The sequence below is a fragment of the Dasypus novemcinctus genome, chromosome 7 (assembly GCF_030445035.2).
Source record: "Dasypus novemcinctus isolate mDasNov1 chromosome 7, mDasNov1.1.hap2, whole genome shotgun sequence".
Taxonomy (NCBI): Eukaryota; Metazoa; Chordata; class Mammalia; order Cingulata; family Dasypodidae; genus Dasypus; species Dasypus novemcinctus.
Genome location: NC_080679.1, coordinates 1,136,912 through 1,153,819, shown reverse-complemented (window position 1 = coordinate 1,153,819; position 16,908 = coordinate 1,136,912). Strand labels below are relative to the sequence as shown.

Below are 16,908 nucleotides of genomic sequence, written 5' to 3'. Positions count from 1 at the left end.
AGTGGCTGTGGCTTTCCGCACCTTTGGCCTTCACCTAACGGCCTCTACCTTTTGCATATGTAGGCCCTTCCGCTCTGTTGTTGGGCCTCTACCTATATTCAGTCCTTCCACTCAGGATTAGGTGTTTGCCTGAGCAGCTACTAGGTCCTGCGCCTGCTCTTATTTTTCTGCTCATGGTTGTCTACTAGTCATTAGCCTTAGCTAATTAGCAAGGGATGGATTGATCTTGTTGCTCTTACTCATTGCCCATCACAGCGACCAGCACATAGTAGTGTGCAGGTAAATCTTTTTTTTTAATCAATTTTTTGACACATTAATAAAGCATACACTCCATGCCTTGATTGAGGCAAATCATTGTCATGCCTCGAGGTTTATTTTTGTGTTCCACGGCAGCCTTGTTTGTAATTTGAGGGTCATTATTTTTGTTTTTGGTAGCTCCCATTCAGTGATTCTTTCTTGGCACCACCCACCACCCTGTCTCACAATGCTTCCTGCTATATCCCTTACATCCCTAGATCCCATTGAGGGTGTTTTGTAGTGTATTGTACATGTACTGTGTTACTTTTCTAAAATCTAAAGAATCTGAATTCCAGAACACATCCAGCCCCAGGGATTTGGGATAAGGGATTGTGGACCTTCAGGGTCCTACATTGCTATGTTATTTTGAGGATTGGGGATAATGTATCTAAGAGAGGAACAAGATGTCACTTAATAACAGCTCTTGTTGTGGGTATTCCACTAATATAAGTCCTAGCAGCAAAATTGATTTATATTGCCAGGAATCCAGTTTTATTCCTCTGTTCTTTGTCCGCCTTGTTCTTTTGTTTTGGAAAATGTGGTTTTTTATATGTGATTTGGGATGAGAGTGCTGCTTTGTGGAAGAAGGAAACAATGGGTCAATGATAAAGAACTTTCAAATAACCTTTGGCATCTGGAATGTGCTCAACCTCTAAGAATAAAATGTTCACTTTTACTTCATTTCTGAGGTTTGGGGCATCCAGTTGGACCGCATCCAAGGCTTAAATTAATTACAGTGCTTGACAGTCTATGTTGCTGGATCAAGGCTTTTTCCCTGAAAACTGGGAATACTTAAAAGGTTCACCATTCCTCTTTCAACTTTAATTTTACATTGGTTGGACAATAACTAAAGTTGTTAGAAAATCATGGTAGGTCCAAGTTATATTGCAGAAGGAAATCGAAACTTGGCAAAATTAAAGTTAAAATGTCTTTTAAGAATTACTAGCCTGGAATGTGGGTGTAGCTCAAGAGATTGAGCTCCTGCCTACTTCATGGGTGGCCCCGGGTTCAGTTTCTGGTGCCTCCTCAAGAAGATGAGCAAGACAGTGAGCTGATGTGATGGGCTGGCGTGGTGACCTGAAGCAACAAGAGACACCATGAGAGACCCAACCAAGCAGGGAACAGAGGTAGCTCAAGCAATTAGGTGCATCCCTCCCACATGGGAAGTCCCAGGTTCAGTTCTTGGTGCCTCTTAAAGGGAAGAAGAGCACACAAAGAACAAAGTAATTGCAAACAATAACACTGAGGGGGTGGGGAGAAATGAATAAATAAAAAATGAATCTTTTAAAAAAAGAAAAAGAATTACTAGCCTGTTCCAATAATGGTGTTCTCTGTTTTCCCACACTTGTGCCTCAAGATAGCTCTTGAGTGGGAGGAAACTGACGGGCGTGAAAGCCACCTTGTCTCCCACGGGTGCCTCCGCCCGCTGAGCAGGCCCAGGTGAGCACAGGCAGGCCGAGGTGCAGTGCTCTCGGGCTCAGGTGAACTGAGTCAGCCCACTCTGGGTTGCCACGGTGACCATGAGTGGCCAGGGCCCTAGTGTTGAGTGAGGCAGAGGGGACGAGAGGCGTTCAATGATCCTGAGCTGTCTTGGTTCAAACTAGATCCAACTAAAGACTGGTAGGGCAGGTGCACTCACTCTGGTATCCTCAGGCATTTGTTCTTCCATGGGAACATGAGAGTCATTTTATCCAGTTCTGAAAGGAAGGGAGGGAGTGAGGACACACCATTAGGGACTCCAGTTGGATTGGATCAAATTTATCTAATTTGGGAAAGATTAAAATTATTTTATTCGTGTAGAACCTGCTTTCTTTGTTTCTAAATTTGTTCCTCAGGGTTTTTTTTCAAGCTATTGTAAATCACATTTTTTATATTCCTTGACATTTATTCCTAGTATAGGAAGAAACTTGATTTATTTTATATACCTCTTGTATCCAGTCACCTTACAGAATTCTCTTATTCTAGGATTCTGTTTTTAACCAAAATAATGAGAAAATCTGAACACTGGATATTTGATATAAATTATGTTAAAGAATTATTATTTTTCTTTTTGTATGATTGTGTCTTTTTTATTACTTATTTTTAGAGATGCATACTGAATTACTTACCTATGAAATGTTATATCTAGTATTTGCTTCACAATGATCTGGGTATAGGAGGTGGAGGTGGGGAGATAGGTGAAACAGTAGTAGCTTTGAGTTGGTAATTGTTGAAGCTAGAGAATGGATGGTTGTCTTAGTTTGTCACAGAGCTGCTGATGGAAAACACCAGAAATGTGTTGACTTTTTTTTTTTTGAAGAATTTTTTTTCTCCCTATCCCCTCATCGTTCGCACTTGCTATGTCTATTTCCCTTGTTTGTTTAGGAGGCGCCAGGAACTGAATCCGGGACCTCCAGTGTGGGAGGAAGGTGCCTAATCGCTTGAGCTACCTCCATTCCCTACTTTATTAGGTCTTTCATTATTTTTTCTTCTTGTGTTCCTTGCGTCAGCTCGCTGCGCCTGCCCATCATGCCAACTATCTTCTTTAGGAGGCACTGGGAACCGAACCAGGGACCTCCCCTGTAATAGGCAGGAGCCCAGTCGCGTGAGCCACAATTGCTTCCCTATGTTGGCTTTTATTTGAGGTTAAAGTTTACAATTACAAGGCTGTGAAATGTCCAGATGAAGGTACCATCAAAGGTGCTTTCTCACCAAAGACAGCTACTGTTGAACCTAGCGTCTTGTGGTCAGGCTCTAAGACAGCACGTCTGCCGGTCTTTCTCTAGTTTCTGCTTCAACTCTGCTGTGGCCAGTCTCTCCCTGGGCCTTGACTCCTTGAGCCTCTCTCTGTTTCTGTCCTTGAGCTCAGCTGTGGCTGAACCTCGACTCCTTTTGCTCAATGGTGAGAGTTCGAGATGGCGGCTTCCTTTCTCGCTGTCCTCGCTCTGTGTCTCTATTTATATAAAACTCCAGTGAGAGGGCAGGCCCACCCTGATTTACCCCTCACTGACATAGTCCAGTCACAACGGCCCCACAGGGATAGATTAGTGCAAGAACATCACCTTTTTCTTTCTGAGATTGATAAAAGAACTTCCAACCATCACAGTGGTTGGTGGGACTTTTGTTAGTGTACTTTGTATGCATTTGAAATTGCTCATTATAAGTGTTTTAAAATATGTGGGTGGCTTTCTGCCTCCCTGCCTACTTGCTTATTGTAATTTAAATAAATTTGTCATTCCATTGTTTAGAGAATAGCACTTGACATTGGTTTTTCAAAATTGCCTGAATTACATTAAAGCACTTTCTTCCAGTTGATATTAATTATTTAGTGTTTTAGACTGTTGCTGAATTTTATATGCCTTCTCAGTATCTACTCATGTATGATTTTCACTTTTTTGTCATAATGACTTCTATTGATACTTTTGATACATTTCTGGAATCTCGTTGCGTATTTTTAGAATTTTTGCGTTTATATTCACAAGTGAAATTGACTTGCATTTCTTTCTTCACCTCATTTTGTTATTGAAGCTACACTGTCTTAATGATACAATTGGAGTGCTTTTCCATTTATTTATTTATTTTGTGATGGTTTGCAATGTTTAAGTGAGGGCATTTGGCTCTAGTGGTCCCTATTTCATTGGTTGGTCTTTAATAAACTGTTAAGTGGTATTCTAGTTAGGTTTTCCAGTATTTGGTTCAGTTTTGGTAGCTTGCAGTGGCTAGAAAAACATCCATTTCCTCCGGATTCTCAGGTTCGTGGCCATCTTGTTACATGTGGTAGCTCCTGACTCTGCGGTTATACATTCTTTTCAGTATTTACTCTTTTTCCCTTGTAGGGATTATGAGGAATTTGTTTCAAACAGCCAGCTTTTAGATTTGTTTATCCATTTTATTCTTTAATTTCAGTTTTCCTCTTCATTAATTCCATCTTGGTTTCTTTTGTATTAGTTTGCTTATTCCCTCATAAAGTACAAAATTCCTAATATAAAACCTACATTTTTGTCTTAGTCCTTGAAGCTTTTACTATACCTGATAGCTTTTGATTTTGTCTTCTTTCCATTGCTTTCTAGATAGCTTGTGTTGTTACTCTCCAGAAGTGTTCCAAATAATTGGGGGTTATTTGTAATTTTTTTTTTCTTCCTAGTTTTACCAGATCATGATCTGAGAACTTTAACTGTAAGAATCGCTTTTAAAATTTTAGATTTTATGTCTGGTGCATAAAAATTTTAAATTCTTTTCCTTTATTGACTCAAGCTTCTCTATTGCTATTAGTTTGTTGATTGTATTGCTTAATACTTCTCTACCTTTGCTCGTGTTTACTAAATCTGTCCATTTATGAGAGAAACATATTGAAGTGTCCCATTTGAATTATATTTTTATCAAATTCTCTTCATGATTTTCTTTATTTGCCTTTTGTATTTATGTTCTGTGAGTGGATTACTGTAATTATTGGTATACACAGGATTGTAAATGTTATGCCTTTATTTTTCCTTTTATCATTACTACATAATGCTGCTTTTGCTTAGTTCTTTTGACCCTTAAGTCTCCTCTTGGCTGGCATTAGTAATGTCTCTCCTACTCTTTGTTCCCCAAGCCGTCTCTTTAGCCTGTCCCTTTTTCCCAGACTTTCTTCACCACTTTAAGTGTATTTTTCCCATATAGCATATAGCTATTTTGTTTTTGTTTTGTTTTTTTAACCCAATCTGTCTCTTTGAAGGAGAAAATTTGGTTGGTTCGCATTTAAGCTAATGATTTGTATTCCTGAATTTTATGGTTCTTATCTTGATTTATAAGTACTTTGGAGTTTGTCTCCTCTTGTTTCTTTTTTGTTGTTGTTGGTCTGAAGTTACTACTTGCTCCATTTTTTTCTTCTTCTTAAATTGGAAATTCCCTTGTAATTTTTCTTTAATGTTTACTTTTCCTTTTTATTCATAATCACACTTATCTCTTTATTTTTCACAAACAAGATCTCTACTGTTTTCCTCAGCCAAGACCATCTCTGTTCCATCTGACTTCTCCAACTCCCCTTTTTAGAAGTTTTATTTCTCTGCTCTGGCTCTTGCCCCCAACTCTTAGGTTTTGCTAAGGCACTTTAAGTTTCAGTTCTAGGCTGTTAATAGAAATTTCTCAAGATGTCCCTTCTCTTCAAGAGACTTAATTCACTCCTGTATATCATTTAACCCCCTGATGCTTGGTTAATAATGTACACAATATTTAGTCTTCTAATCCATTAACATGAATGTCTTTCCATTTGTTTTGGTTTTTTTAAAATTTCTTTTAGCATTGTTTTGTAGTTTTCTGCATATAGGTCCTGTACTTCTATGGTTAAATTAATTCCTAGGTATTTGAGTCTTTTTGTTTCTCTCGTAAATGGAATTTCCCCCCCAATTTTCTCCTCGGATTGTTCAGTACTAGTGTACAAAAAAATACTGATTTTTGCATGTTGGTCTTGTATCCTGCCACTATCCTGGCCTAATTTATTAGCTCGGGTAGCTTTGCCATGGATACCTCAAAATGAGGTATTACTACCTTTTTTCGTATTTGAATGCCTTTATTTTTTTTTTTTTTCTTGTCTAATTGCCGTAGCTAGAACTTCTAGTACAGTATTAAATAGCAGTGGTGACAGTAGGCATCCTTGTTTTGTTCTGGACCTTAGCGGGAAAGCTTTCAAACTTTCCCCATTGAGTATGATGTTTGCTATGGGTTTTTCATATATGCCTTTTATCATTTTGAGGAATTCCCTTCTATCTCTTAAAGTGTTTTTATCAAAAAAGGATGCTGGATTTTGTCAAATGCCTTTTCTGCATTGATTGAAATGATCATGTGGTTTTTCCCCTTCAATTTGTTTATTTGATGTATTATATTGATTGATTTTCTTATGTTGAACCAGCCTTGCATACTAGGAATAAATCCCACTTGGTCGTGATGTGTAAGTCTTCTTTTGTTATGCTGTTGGATTTGATTTGCAAATATTTTGTTGAGAATTATTGCATGTAAATTAGAGATTTGTCTATAATTTTTTTTTCTTGTAGTATATTTGTCTTGCTTTGGTATTAGGGTATGTTACCTTCATAAAATTTATTGGATAATTTTCCCTCCTCTCCAACTTTTTGGAAGAGTTTAAACAGGATTGGTGTTAATTCTTTTTGAAATGTTTGGTAGAATTCACCTGTGAAGCCATCTGGTCTTGGAGTTTTTTTTGCTGGGAGATTTTTGATAACAAATTCAATCTCTTTAGATGTGATTGACTTGTTAAGTTCTTGGATTTCCTGTAGCATCGGGGTAGGTTGTGCATTTCTAGGAATTTGTCTATTTTGTTTATATTGTCTAGTTTGTTGCCATACAGTTTCTCATAATATCCTCTTATGATTCTTTTTATTTCTCTAGAATCATTTGTAACTTCCCCCCTTTCAATTCTAATTGTACTTATTTGCATCTTCTCTCTTTTTTTCTTTGTTAGTCTAGCTAGGGGTTTGTCGATTTTATTGGTCTTCTCAAAGAACCAGCTTTTGGTTTTGTTGATTTTCTCTATTTTTTTTATACTCTCAATTTCATGTATTTCTGCTCCAATCTTTATTATTTCTTTCCTTCTGCTTGCTTTGGGATTGGTTTTGCTGTTCTTTTTCTAGTTTCTGTAGTTGTTCAGTTAGATCTTTGAGTTCAGCTCTTCTTTTTTAATATAGGCATTTAGGGCTATAAACTTCTCTCTCAAGACTGCCCTCCCTGTATCCCATAAGTTTTCATAAGTTGAGTTCTCATTTTCATTTCAGTGTACTTACTGATTTTACTTGCAATTTCTTCTTTGACGCACTGATTATTTAGCAGTGTTTTGTTCAGCTTCTACACATTTGTGAATTTACTTTTTTTCCTGTCTATTACTGATTTCCAGTTTCATTCCATTATCTGAGAGGGTGCTTTGTATAATTTCAGTCTTTTTATATTTATTGAGAACTGCATTGTACCCTAACAGGTGGTCTACCTTGGAGAAAGATCCTTGAGTGCTTGAAAAGAATGTATAACCTGCTGATTTTGGGTGCGGCATTCTGTATATGTCTGTTAGGTCTAACTGGTTTATCATATTGTTCATATTGTTCTCTATATCCTTGTTGATCTTCTGTCTAGTTGTTCTGTCTAATGATGTGAGTGGGGTATTGAAGTCTCCAACAATTATAATAGAGCTGTCTATTTCTCCTTTCAGTTTTGCCAGATCTTGCCTCATATATTTTGGGGCATGCTGGTTAGGTGCATAGATATTTATAGCTGTTATATCTTTCTGATGGGTTGTCCCTTTTATGAATATATAACAGTCTTTTGTATCTTTTATAACTTTTTTGCATTTAAAGTCTGTTTTGTCTTATATTAGTATAGCTACCCCTCCTCTTTTATGGTTACTCTTGGCATGGAGGTCTTTTTCCAACCTTTCTCTTCCAGTCAGTTTATGCCAGCATGTGGATGGCTCATGGTTTTTTTTAATCCATTCTGTCAGACTTTATCTTTTGATTGGGGATTTTAATCTACTCACATTCAGTGATATTACTGTAAATTTTATTTACTTCCAACAAGTTATTCTTTGGTTTTCATAATGTCATGCCATATTTTTGTCTGTCTTTTTACTCTTTTGATTATCCTTTCTGCTATTCTTTCCTCTATACTATCTTCCAGGCCTCTCTCTCCTGTCTTCTTTCATCTCCAAAGCTTCCTTCAGTATTTCCTGTAAAGGTGGATTCTTTTTTGCAAACTCTTAGTTTTCTGTTTGTTTATAAATATTTTATACTCACCTTCACATTTTTTAATGGCTCTTTTCAGTTTATTGCGTGAAAGAGTTACACTAGTCCAAGTTAAAAGAGGACCCCCAATGGTTACGTTATACAAGCTGTTAAGTTTTGATACATGTGACAAGGGACAGAAGGGAAATTTTCTACTCATTGCAAGGAAATCCTCACTTAAGCTTCAGTGAGCCACAAGCACTTAAAACCCATGACCCTTCAGCTGGTTGTCCTTAGTCAGTTCAGTTTCTACAAGGAACTGGCATGTGTTCTTACACTGGTCGCCCTGTAGCTGAATTATTTCTTCATGTTCTGGATGCTCAGTTACAGTCAGATTGCAGGCACACTTCTTCTTAAACGCCTTCACTAATTTCCTGTCGTAATCATCAGCGATCCCTTGGACAGTGGTAAGGTCTTCCTGCCGTTTCTCTGTTGAATTCTTACAGGGATATAATCCTCAGTCCCGCAGGAACCAGGTGATCATCCTTAACCTGCATCAGCAAAGGGGTCAAAAGAGTGGAGGGTCTGGATAGTGGACATATACGATTCCTTTTCCTGGGTGGAAACAGCCTGCGGAAGGCAGTGGCAGGAGAAGGTGGACAGGGGAAACGAAGCGTTGGGAAGTAAGGGGGCTCGAGGGGAGGCTGCTAAGTCTTCAGTGGCAGCTCGTTGACTGGAGCTCACCTTCATATTTGAAGGACAGTTTTATTGGATAAAGAGCTCTGAGCTGGCATTTTTTCTCTTTCAGTATCCTAATTGTATCATACCACTGTCTTGTTGCCTCTAAGGTGTCTGAAGTGAAATCCACGTTAAGTCCTATTGGGTGTCCCTTGTAGGTGATGATTTGTTTCTCCCTTGCTGCTCTGAGAATTTTCTCTTTATCTTTGACATTTGACTTTGAGTGGTATGTGTCTTAGAGCAGTTCTATTGGCATTTATTCTGACTGAGGTATGGTGCTCTTCTGGACACATAAGTTCAATTCTTATGTGAGAGTTGGGAAATTTTCTCTATTATTTCCTCAGATACTCTTTTTGCCCCTTTTCCCTTCTTTTCTCCTTCTGGGACTACCATGATACATATGCTGTTGCATTACATGTTGTATTCAATTCTCTGAGCCTCTGCTCAATTTTTTTCCCTTCTTTTCTCTCTCTGTTCTTATCTCCCTTCAATTTCAGCTTTCTGTGTCACTTATTCTTCTGTCATTTCGAGTATGCTGTTATATGCCTCTGATATGTTTTTGATCTCACCTACTATGTCTTTCATTCCCTTGAGCTCTGTACTTTTCTATTCCCATTAGCTCTTACTTTTCTGTTCAGGATTTCAAGTTCTTTGCACTCTCAGTGTCTCTTTGATGTCATTTATCTCTTTAGCCATATTGTCTTTCAACTCCTTAATTTTATTTGCAAATTTGTGCATATCTCACTAATAAGTCCTCTCAAATCGTGCATCTTTTCTGGGGCTTTAATATATTCCTTTTCTTGGGCCATGTCTTCCATTTTCTTAGTATGGCTCGTACTTTTTTTGCCGATGTCTAGGCATCTGATTAGGATGTAGTTTACTGAGATGCTCAATTTCTTTTTCTTTTGTAGGGAGCTAGTGGCAGGAGACTGTGTTATTGCTGCTCTTTGATTCTTTTTTTCTTTTTCTTTCTTATTCCCCCCTCCCCCCCCCCCCCCCCCGTTGTCTGCTGTGTCCATTCGCTGTGTGTTTTTCTGGGTCTGCTTGCATTCTTGTCATGTGGCACCAGGAACTTGTATCGCTTTGTGTTGTGGTGGTGTTGCTGTTGCATCATCTTGCTGTCAGCTCTCCGTGTGTATGGCACCACTCCTGGGCAGGCTGCGCTTTTTTCACATGGGGCAGCTCTCCTTGCACATGGGGCACCCCATACGGGGAACACCGCTGCGTGGCACACCACTTGTTGCACACAGCAGCACTGCACATGGGCCAACTCACCACATGGGTCAGGAGGCCTGGGTATCAAACCCTTTACCTTCCATATGGTAGGCAGATGCTCTGTCAGTTGATCCACAACCGCTTCCCTGCTCTTTGATTCTTGGCTCAACCTGGATTGTTAGGATTTTCCCTGCTAAGCCAAGTCAAAACTGGGCTTTGGACCCAGTAATTGTTTGCAGTCCTGCTTCCCAGGGCCTTGGGGAGGGAGGCTATAAAGGCCAGAAAAAGCCTCTCTCACATATTTTTAATTTCCTTACATGCACTTCTTGACCTGCCAGCAGATGGTGCTCTTTGGCAGCTCTCAGTTCAAGGCCTGGTGCGAGTGTATTTGCTGCAACACAGACTGGATCAAGGTGCTAGAGCTTCCTGCCTGGAGGCTAGGAGCCTTGTAATTCAAACTTTCTCTGAGACAGTTCTCTAGTCTTCTCTGGCAGCCCCCTCCCTTATCCTGGGTAGGAGATATTTCCACTCCCCTCTGCATCCTCAACAATCGGTCCTGGTTAGTAGAGCAGGAGATTGGAGGGTCTGTATCTTTAGCCCCTGGTCCTGTTCGGCTCCCAAGGCAAACAGTGGTCACCTCACCTGGCCTGGAAGCACCTCCTGGGGACGGAGATTATAGGGTTGGATTTCTCTGGTCTTTTGCTGGCTACCAGGGCAAACCTTGGTGTGGTCCCACTGGGTCTAGAAGGGTTGGGGGGTGCAGCAGACCAAATTTGTGGGTCAGAAGCTGAGTCAGCCTTAGAATGTGTCCCTCTCTCTCCGCCTTCCTGGGGTGGTAGGTACCTGGAACCCCTTTGTCTGTAACCTCAGGCCCAGAGGCCTGAGAGCTCTGAAGTGTCTTTAGTGTGGGAGGATGCTGGCAGCAGCTGCCGCGGCTTCAACTCACAGTTCTGTCGTCCTGATTCCCCTCCTTTGCCTCTCTGTCCTCTGGGCGTGGTATTTTTCTGGAGAAGAGGGTCCCATGTCTTTCTAGTCTGCCTTCTTCTGGAAGTTCAGGAAAGTTTTTTTTTGTTATTTTATGTTCCTCTCTATCCCTTTTTTCCTTTTGGGACTCTTACTGTTAACAGGTTAGGTTTCTTGGATTTTTCCTCTAAGGCTCGCGTGTTTTACCCATGATTTTCCTCCTTTGTTTAAGATTTATTTTTATTTATTATTTATTTATTTCCTCCACCCCTCATTGTTTGCACTCACTGTCTGCTCACTATTGTGTGCTCATCTTTTTAGGAGGTACCAGAACGAAACCCGGACCTCCTGTGTGGGAGGGAGGCACTCAATTGCTTGAGCCACTTCCACTCCCTCAATATATTTTTGCTTGGTGCTCTGAAATTTCTTGTTTTCAATTCCAAGTAACATTTTGAGTGTCAGCTGTGACCATCAGTTCAGCTACCAGAGTTTTAGTTTGAAAATCAGGGTTTTTATATCCAGGAAAAAAAAAATTTAATACCATACTTGTATTTTCCTCATTGAAATCTTGTTGTGTTTTTGTTGTTGTTGTTCAAATGATTGCCTTCCTCCTCCTGCGCCTTGCCTCTTCTGCTCTGTTTGGGGGCTAAGGAAATGGGTCCCTGTTCATCTAGATGGAGTGATCTAGTTCTGGCCTTATTCATCTTTTTAGTCAATAGTACTTACTTTGAGCTCTGTGCTTCACCCAGTACTCCCTGGTCTTACCCTTAGTAATGATCTTTCATAGCAAGAAGCAGGTTGAAAACAGTGTTTTTAAGTACTACCTCCTCTCACCCCTCCACCTGCCTCCCCTCAGACACTTGAGAGTGGGGCTCACATTGGGCTACTAAGGAGCACTGACTTTAGCCTAGGCCTGGTGTGAGAGATGCTAACAGTGCCACAGGACTGAAGGTCCACGAGTCTGCAGGTACCTTACCTGGGCCCGGCTAAGCCACACTGCAGAGGCAGAGGGATCCATTTCCATTCCAAAAGGAAACAGGCCACAGCATTCTGGATTGTTGGGTTTAGCTTTGAAACAGATAGGGAGACAAGAAGCTTTAGAGTAAGTTTCTCTAAGCTCCAAAGAGATTCAAATTTGACTGCAGGTATAGCTCTTGACTTTATTCATTAGTCAGATTCCACATTTCCCAAAGCTTCAGAGCTTTTGAAATTTGTATAAAAAGTTCCATATATTTGTAAACCTGTTGTCACACTTCTCAAACTCTAGGGTCCCTTCAGGCTTTTCTGCTTTGCTTAAAAATGTGTTTCAGGGAAACGGATTTTGGCCCAGTGGTTAGGGCGTCCGTCTACCATATGGGAGGTCCGCGGTTCAAACCCCGGGCCTCCTTGACCCGTGTGGAGCTGGCCATGTGCAGCGCTAATGCGCGCAAGGAGTGCTGTGCCACGCAAGGGTGTCCCCCGCGTGGGGGAGCCCCACGCGCAAGGAGTGCGCCCGTGAGGAAAGCCACCCAGCGTGAAAAAGAAAGAGCAGCCTGCCCAGGAATGGCGCTGCCCACACTTCCCGTGCCGCTGACGACAACAGAAGCGGACAAAGAAACAAGACACAACAAATAGACACCAAGAACAGACAACCAGGGGAGGGGGGGAAATTAAATAAATAAATAAATCTTTAAAAAAAAAAAAAATGTGTTTCACATTTCTCCACCTGACTCGAACAGCCTCAAAGCCTGGTTTGTAAATGGCTGTAGGACTCCAAAAGATGGCAGGTGTGCTCAGATCACAGTGCTCCGCAGGATGGCATCGCCTCCTCTGCCAGAGTTTCAGAGAAGGGCAAGTCCCTGATTCCAGAGGGCTGGGAGTGTGTCTTTTTCTTCCATGTGTCCCTGGTGCCTAACATACAATAGTATGGGAAAGTGTTTTGAGTGTTATTAAAAACAGAATGCAAGTAAGTACAAATGTATTTATGATCAGCAGCCTCTAATTTCTTATATCTAATTTACCTTTATAATTAGAGATTACTTCATCATTTCTGGGGAAATATTTGTAATAAAGAAGCTAAGTAAAAGTATTAATGCCTTATGTGTACGTCTTTTACAGGTCAGTTCTTGTAAATTAAATATAAGTGTATGAATCTGTATATGTGCTTTTTTTTTTTTTAACAGATTGGCGAAACTTTACTAAAAATGTCTAAGGTAAGAGATCATACTCCATGATGAATCTGCAGTATGAGAAGAAAATGTTTTGTGTAATTCAGACTGTTTACAGTCATGATGTCCAGTAGTTTACCAAATTTATATGATTCATTATTTTAAATACGAGAAGAAAATGTTTCATGTAATTCAGACTGTTTACAATCATGATGTCCAATGTTTACCAAATTTATATGATTCATTATTTTAAATACAACTGGTGTATTTGGTTCATTAGGACTAGAAGGATTCTGATTTGCCATCCTTAAAGCTTTGAACTTTATCTTTTTTTAGGTATCCATTTTCTTGTTTCTGTAAACTTCAGTAATACTGTTTGTCCTCCTTAGATCATTCTCAGCAGACCAATCACATAATTTAAAATTCTAATAATTTATGATTAAATGAAGGGGGCTTTTAGACTTTATGAATTGGTTTAGATTTAGCATATTAGCTGAGAACCATGGGTCCATGTATTCTAAAAGACATACCCTCAGAGAAGCAGACCTTGTGGTTAAAATTGTAAGATTATCATCACTCTTTGTCTTTTATTTTTCCCTCTATGGGTGCTTATTGCTATCAGATGCATAATCATGCCAATTTTAGTTTTCCTTTTTGAAAATTATTAGCTACTAATTATACAAATAGTGTAGAACACAGATAAGCAAAAAAGAAAATGAAAAAGTTAGCGGTAATTCCACTACCCAGATGTAAACACTGTTAACATTTTGGTGGATATTCACACCTGTGTATGTGTGTTGAATATACACTTACAAATTGTAATTCTAAAATAAATAGCATTTAATATTTTGCCCTTTGCAATTAATATATCAATTGAGGTATTATTTTTGTGACTTAAAATTTAATATTTATTAATAGTTACATAATATTCTGTTGTATAAAAGTACTATTTATTAAATCAGTCCCTTCTTTTACCCAGCCTGAAGGATTATCAAGTGTTCTGTAAAGCCTGAACTTTTGTGAAATCTTTAACATTAATAATTACTTACATGTTTTGCTCTGCTCAATATTTTATTAGGACAAATTTTCAAACTCACAGAAAATGGGGAAGAGTTGTTATAGTGAATGCCCATATGCCCCCACCTGGATTCTGCAGTTTTACTACTTGCTGTGTCACCTCTCCATCTCTCATCTTCCTTTATCGTTTATCCTTCTGTTCAGGAATGTTGATGCTCTGATCTCATTCCTCTCTCTAGGTCTCTGACACTAGATACTCACCATCCCCATCCCTACGTTGCCTGCCTGGTGAGGCTCTGTTCATAGAACTAGGACATAGCAAGAGAGGTCACTTTTTACTGGATACTTTTTCACAAATGTATCACACAATTGGAAGTATTTACTTTTGAAAACTATTCTTTAGCTAAGTTTTCCGAATGAAACCAGTGTCCATTGTGGCATTACTTTGTAAGCCCGGTTGATTTTCCCATAAACCCATAGCCATTTCTCAAGACAAATTTTGAAATTGCACTAAGATAAATCAAACATGTGTCTTCTTCTATGTGATGCTAATTTGCTTAAAGGATATTGATTATCAAATATTAAATTTCGGTTCTGTTTTTCATTTAATGAATGTTTTTAAGTGGATACCTTAAATTTTTCCAATAGAAATATGACCTTTTGGAAGTGTTGATATACATACAATATTTTTGTAACTTTTGACAATTTACACTGTAGCAGACCTAAATGATTACAATTTAAAACAACTAATAAGATATTTTTATTTTTTTATTTTTTTTAAATAACATTGTAGCAGCAACCAACTCAGTTTGTGAATCCAGAAACTCCTGGCTATGTTGGATTTGCAAATCTTCCCAATCAAGTGCACCGAAAATCCGTAAAAAAAGGTTTCGAGTTCACACTAATGGTGGTCGGTAAGAAATTAATGTATGGCCTTATTTTGTCGGCAGAATAAAATAACTTGTAAATTTGAAAGTATATATATTATCTAGACAATTTTAATTTTTTTATACATATTATTTACTCATTGTGATGCCCATCCTCCAAGATAGCCTCCAGGAATCCTTGCCTCCTGGTGTGCATGGCCTTGTCAGGTCCCTTTCCACATTAAACAGTGTTGACCTGTGTAACCAATAGGATACTGTGGAAACGAAGTTGTGTGACTTCTGAGAGTAGCTCATGAAAGACATTGTGGTTTCCACTTTGCCTTCTCTTGAATCACTCATTCTGGGGAAAGCCAGGTGCTATGTTGGGAGGACATTCAAGCAACTTTAGGAGGAGGTCCACAAGGCAAGGAACTGAAACCTGCCAATAGCCATGTGAGTGACCCTCTCAGCAACATCCCCAGGCCCAATTCCAGTCTTATGATGACTGTAATCTTGGCCAGCACTCTGCTGTAACCTCACGACAGACCTAGACCCAGACCCACCCGGCTGAGACCTTCCCAAATTCCTAACCCAAAATATCTATGAAGTAATAAATGTTTGTTGCTGTTTTAGGCCCATAAATTTTGCAATAATTTGTCATATATTAGTAGATAACTAGTGCACTCATTTAATTAGAAGTGTGTTTATTTAATTTTCATAAGAAATTACTGGTTCTTAAAATTTTTCTGGTGCACATATTTTTTTAAAATTAACATTTCTTAAGCATACATTTAAAAAATTATTTAAAGTCCTTTGAAATTGAAGTTACTTGAAAACATTTTCTATTATATCAAAAATGTTTTAGCATATGTTGTGTTCAACACATCTATAACAGTCTTAATTTGATGAACTATTAATGTTGACCGTCCCCCACTTGATTCCATTTCTGATAACTATGCAAAATTCTCAAAAATGGGTCTGAAGTATAGCTATTAGAGAAGCTTGGTGATGGCCATGCATGAATAGAACAAATAGTTTCCTAGGGTAAATAGTATTCTAATCTAAAATAAAGGAAATCATGGAATCCTTGGTCCTTAGCAGTAAATGTTGATACCTGTAGGAACACAATTATTTGATAGTAATAATAAGGTAAATTTCAGTTCCTGGTGGAAAATAAAAATCCAGTGAAATCTCTCATGCAACTTCGTTTCTGGCCATGATGGAATTATGCAGAGGTCAACAAATTCTTTCTTTAAAGGACCAGATTGTTAATATTTTAGGCTTTGTGAGATGTGTGTTTTTGAAACACCTATTCATCTCTACTGTTGTAGTGGGAAAGTGGAAAGCAGCCGTGGCAATATGTAAATGAATGGGTGTGGCAGTGTACAATTAAACTTTTTTTTTTTTTTTTTTTTAAGAAAAATGGGTAGAGGACAGGATTTGTCTATGGACCATAGTTTGCCGATCCCTGAAATTACTATTACCACACTAGCCTTCCTGCCATGATCATCTGGAAAACTGGACAAATGAAACGATCCTTTTCAGACAGTGGAAAACAGCCAATGTAGGAATCTGATCCTTGACAGAGAGAAAACAAATTTTGTAAACTATAAAATGACTCCATCTGTCTGCCATTTACCTGATCCTGCCACAGGGAGAGTTAAATTAAGTAGAGCACAACAGTCTGACAGAGCTAGAGACAGAAAATAGTTCAGGGAAGCTTAGGTAACTGGAATTCGGGCATATAAACAAGCCTTGAAAGGATCAAACTCGCACTCAAATAACTGCATGCCAGGATAAAACCAAACCCACCAATCATTAAGGTAGAATATAAAAATCCAGGTATTAACAATATCATGAATCTAGCATCCAATTGGCAGGCAAGGGCTTTAAAATACCTATTTTAAATATGCTCCTATTCATTATAGCCATGAATATAATGAGATAAATAGAAGATACAAAAAGAATCATGTAACATTT

The 16,908-nt window shown here is 38.8% G+C and overlaps 1 protein-coding gene across 7 annotated transcripts in view; it reads left to right on the top strand.

Moving 5' to 3' along the window:
* Positions 1 to 16,908, top strand: part of SEPTIN2 (septin 2) — a 44,769-nt gene that overhangs the window by 1,590 nt on the left and 26,271 nt on the right. For 3 of the 7 annotated variants that reach the window (XM_058299700.1, XM_004473890.4, XM_058299701.2), the window contains exons 2-3: positions 13,061 to 13,090; positions 14,856 to 14,976. The exons of 1 other annotated variant lie outside the window; for it this stretch is intronic. In XM_058299700.1, the coding sequence (XP_058155683.1) occupies positions 13,082 to 13,090; positions 14,856 to 14,976 (130 nt within the window). In that variant the 5' untranslated portion in view covers positions 13,061 to 13,081. The remainder of the gene's footprint in view (positions 1 to 13,060; positions 13,091 to 14,855; positions 14,977 to 16,908) is intronic. 3 more of the 7 variants (XM_071216006.1, XM_023583246.3, XM_058299703.1) reach the window with 1 other exon arrangement.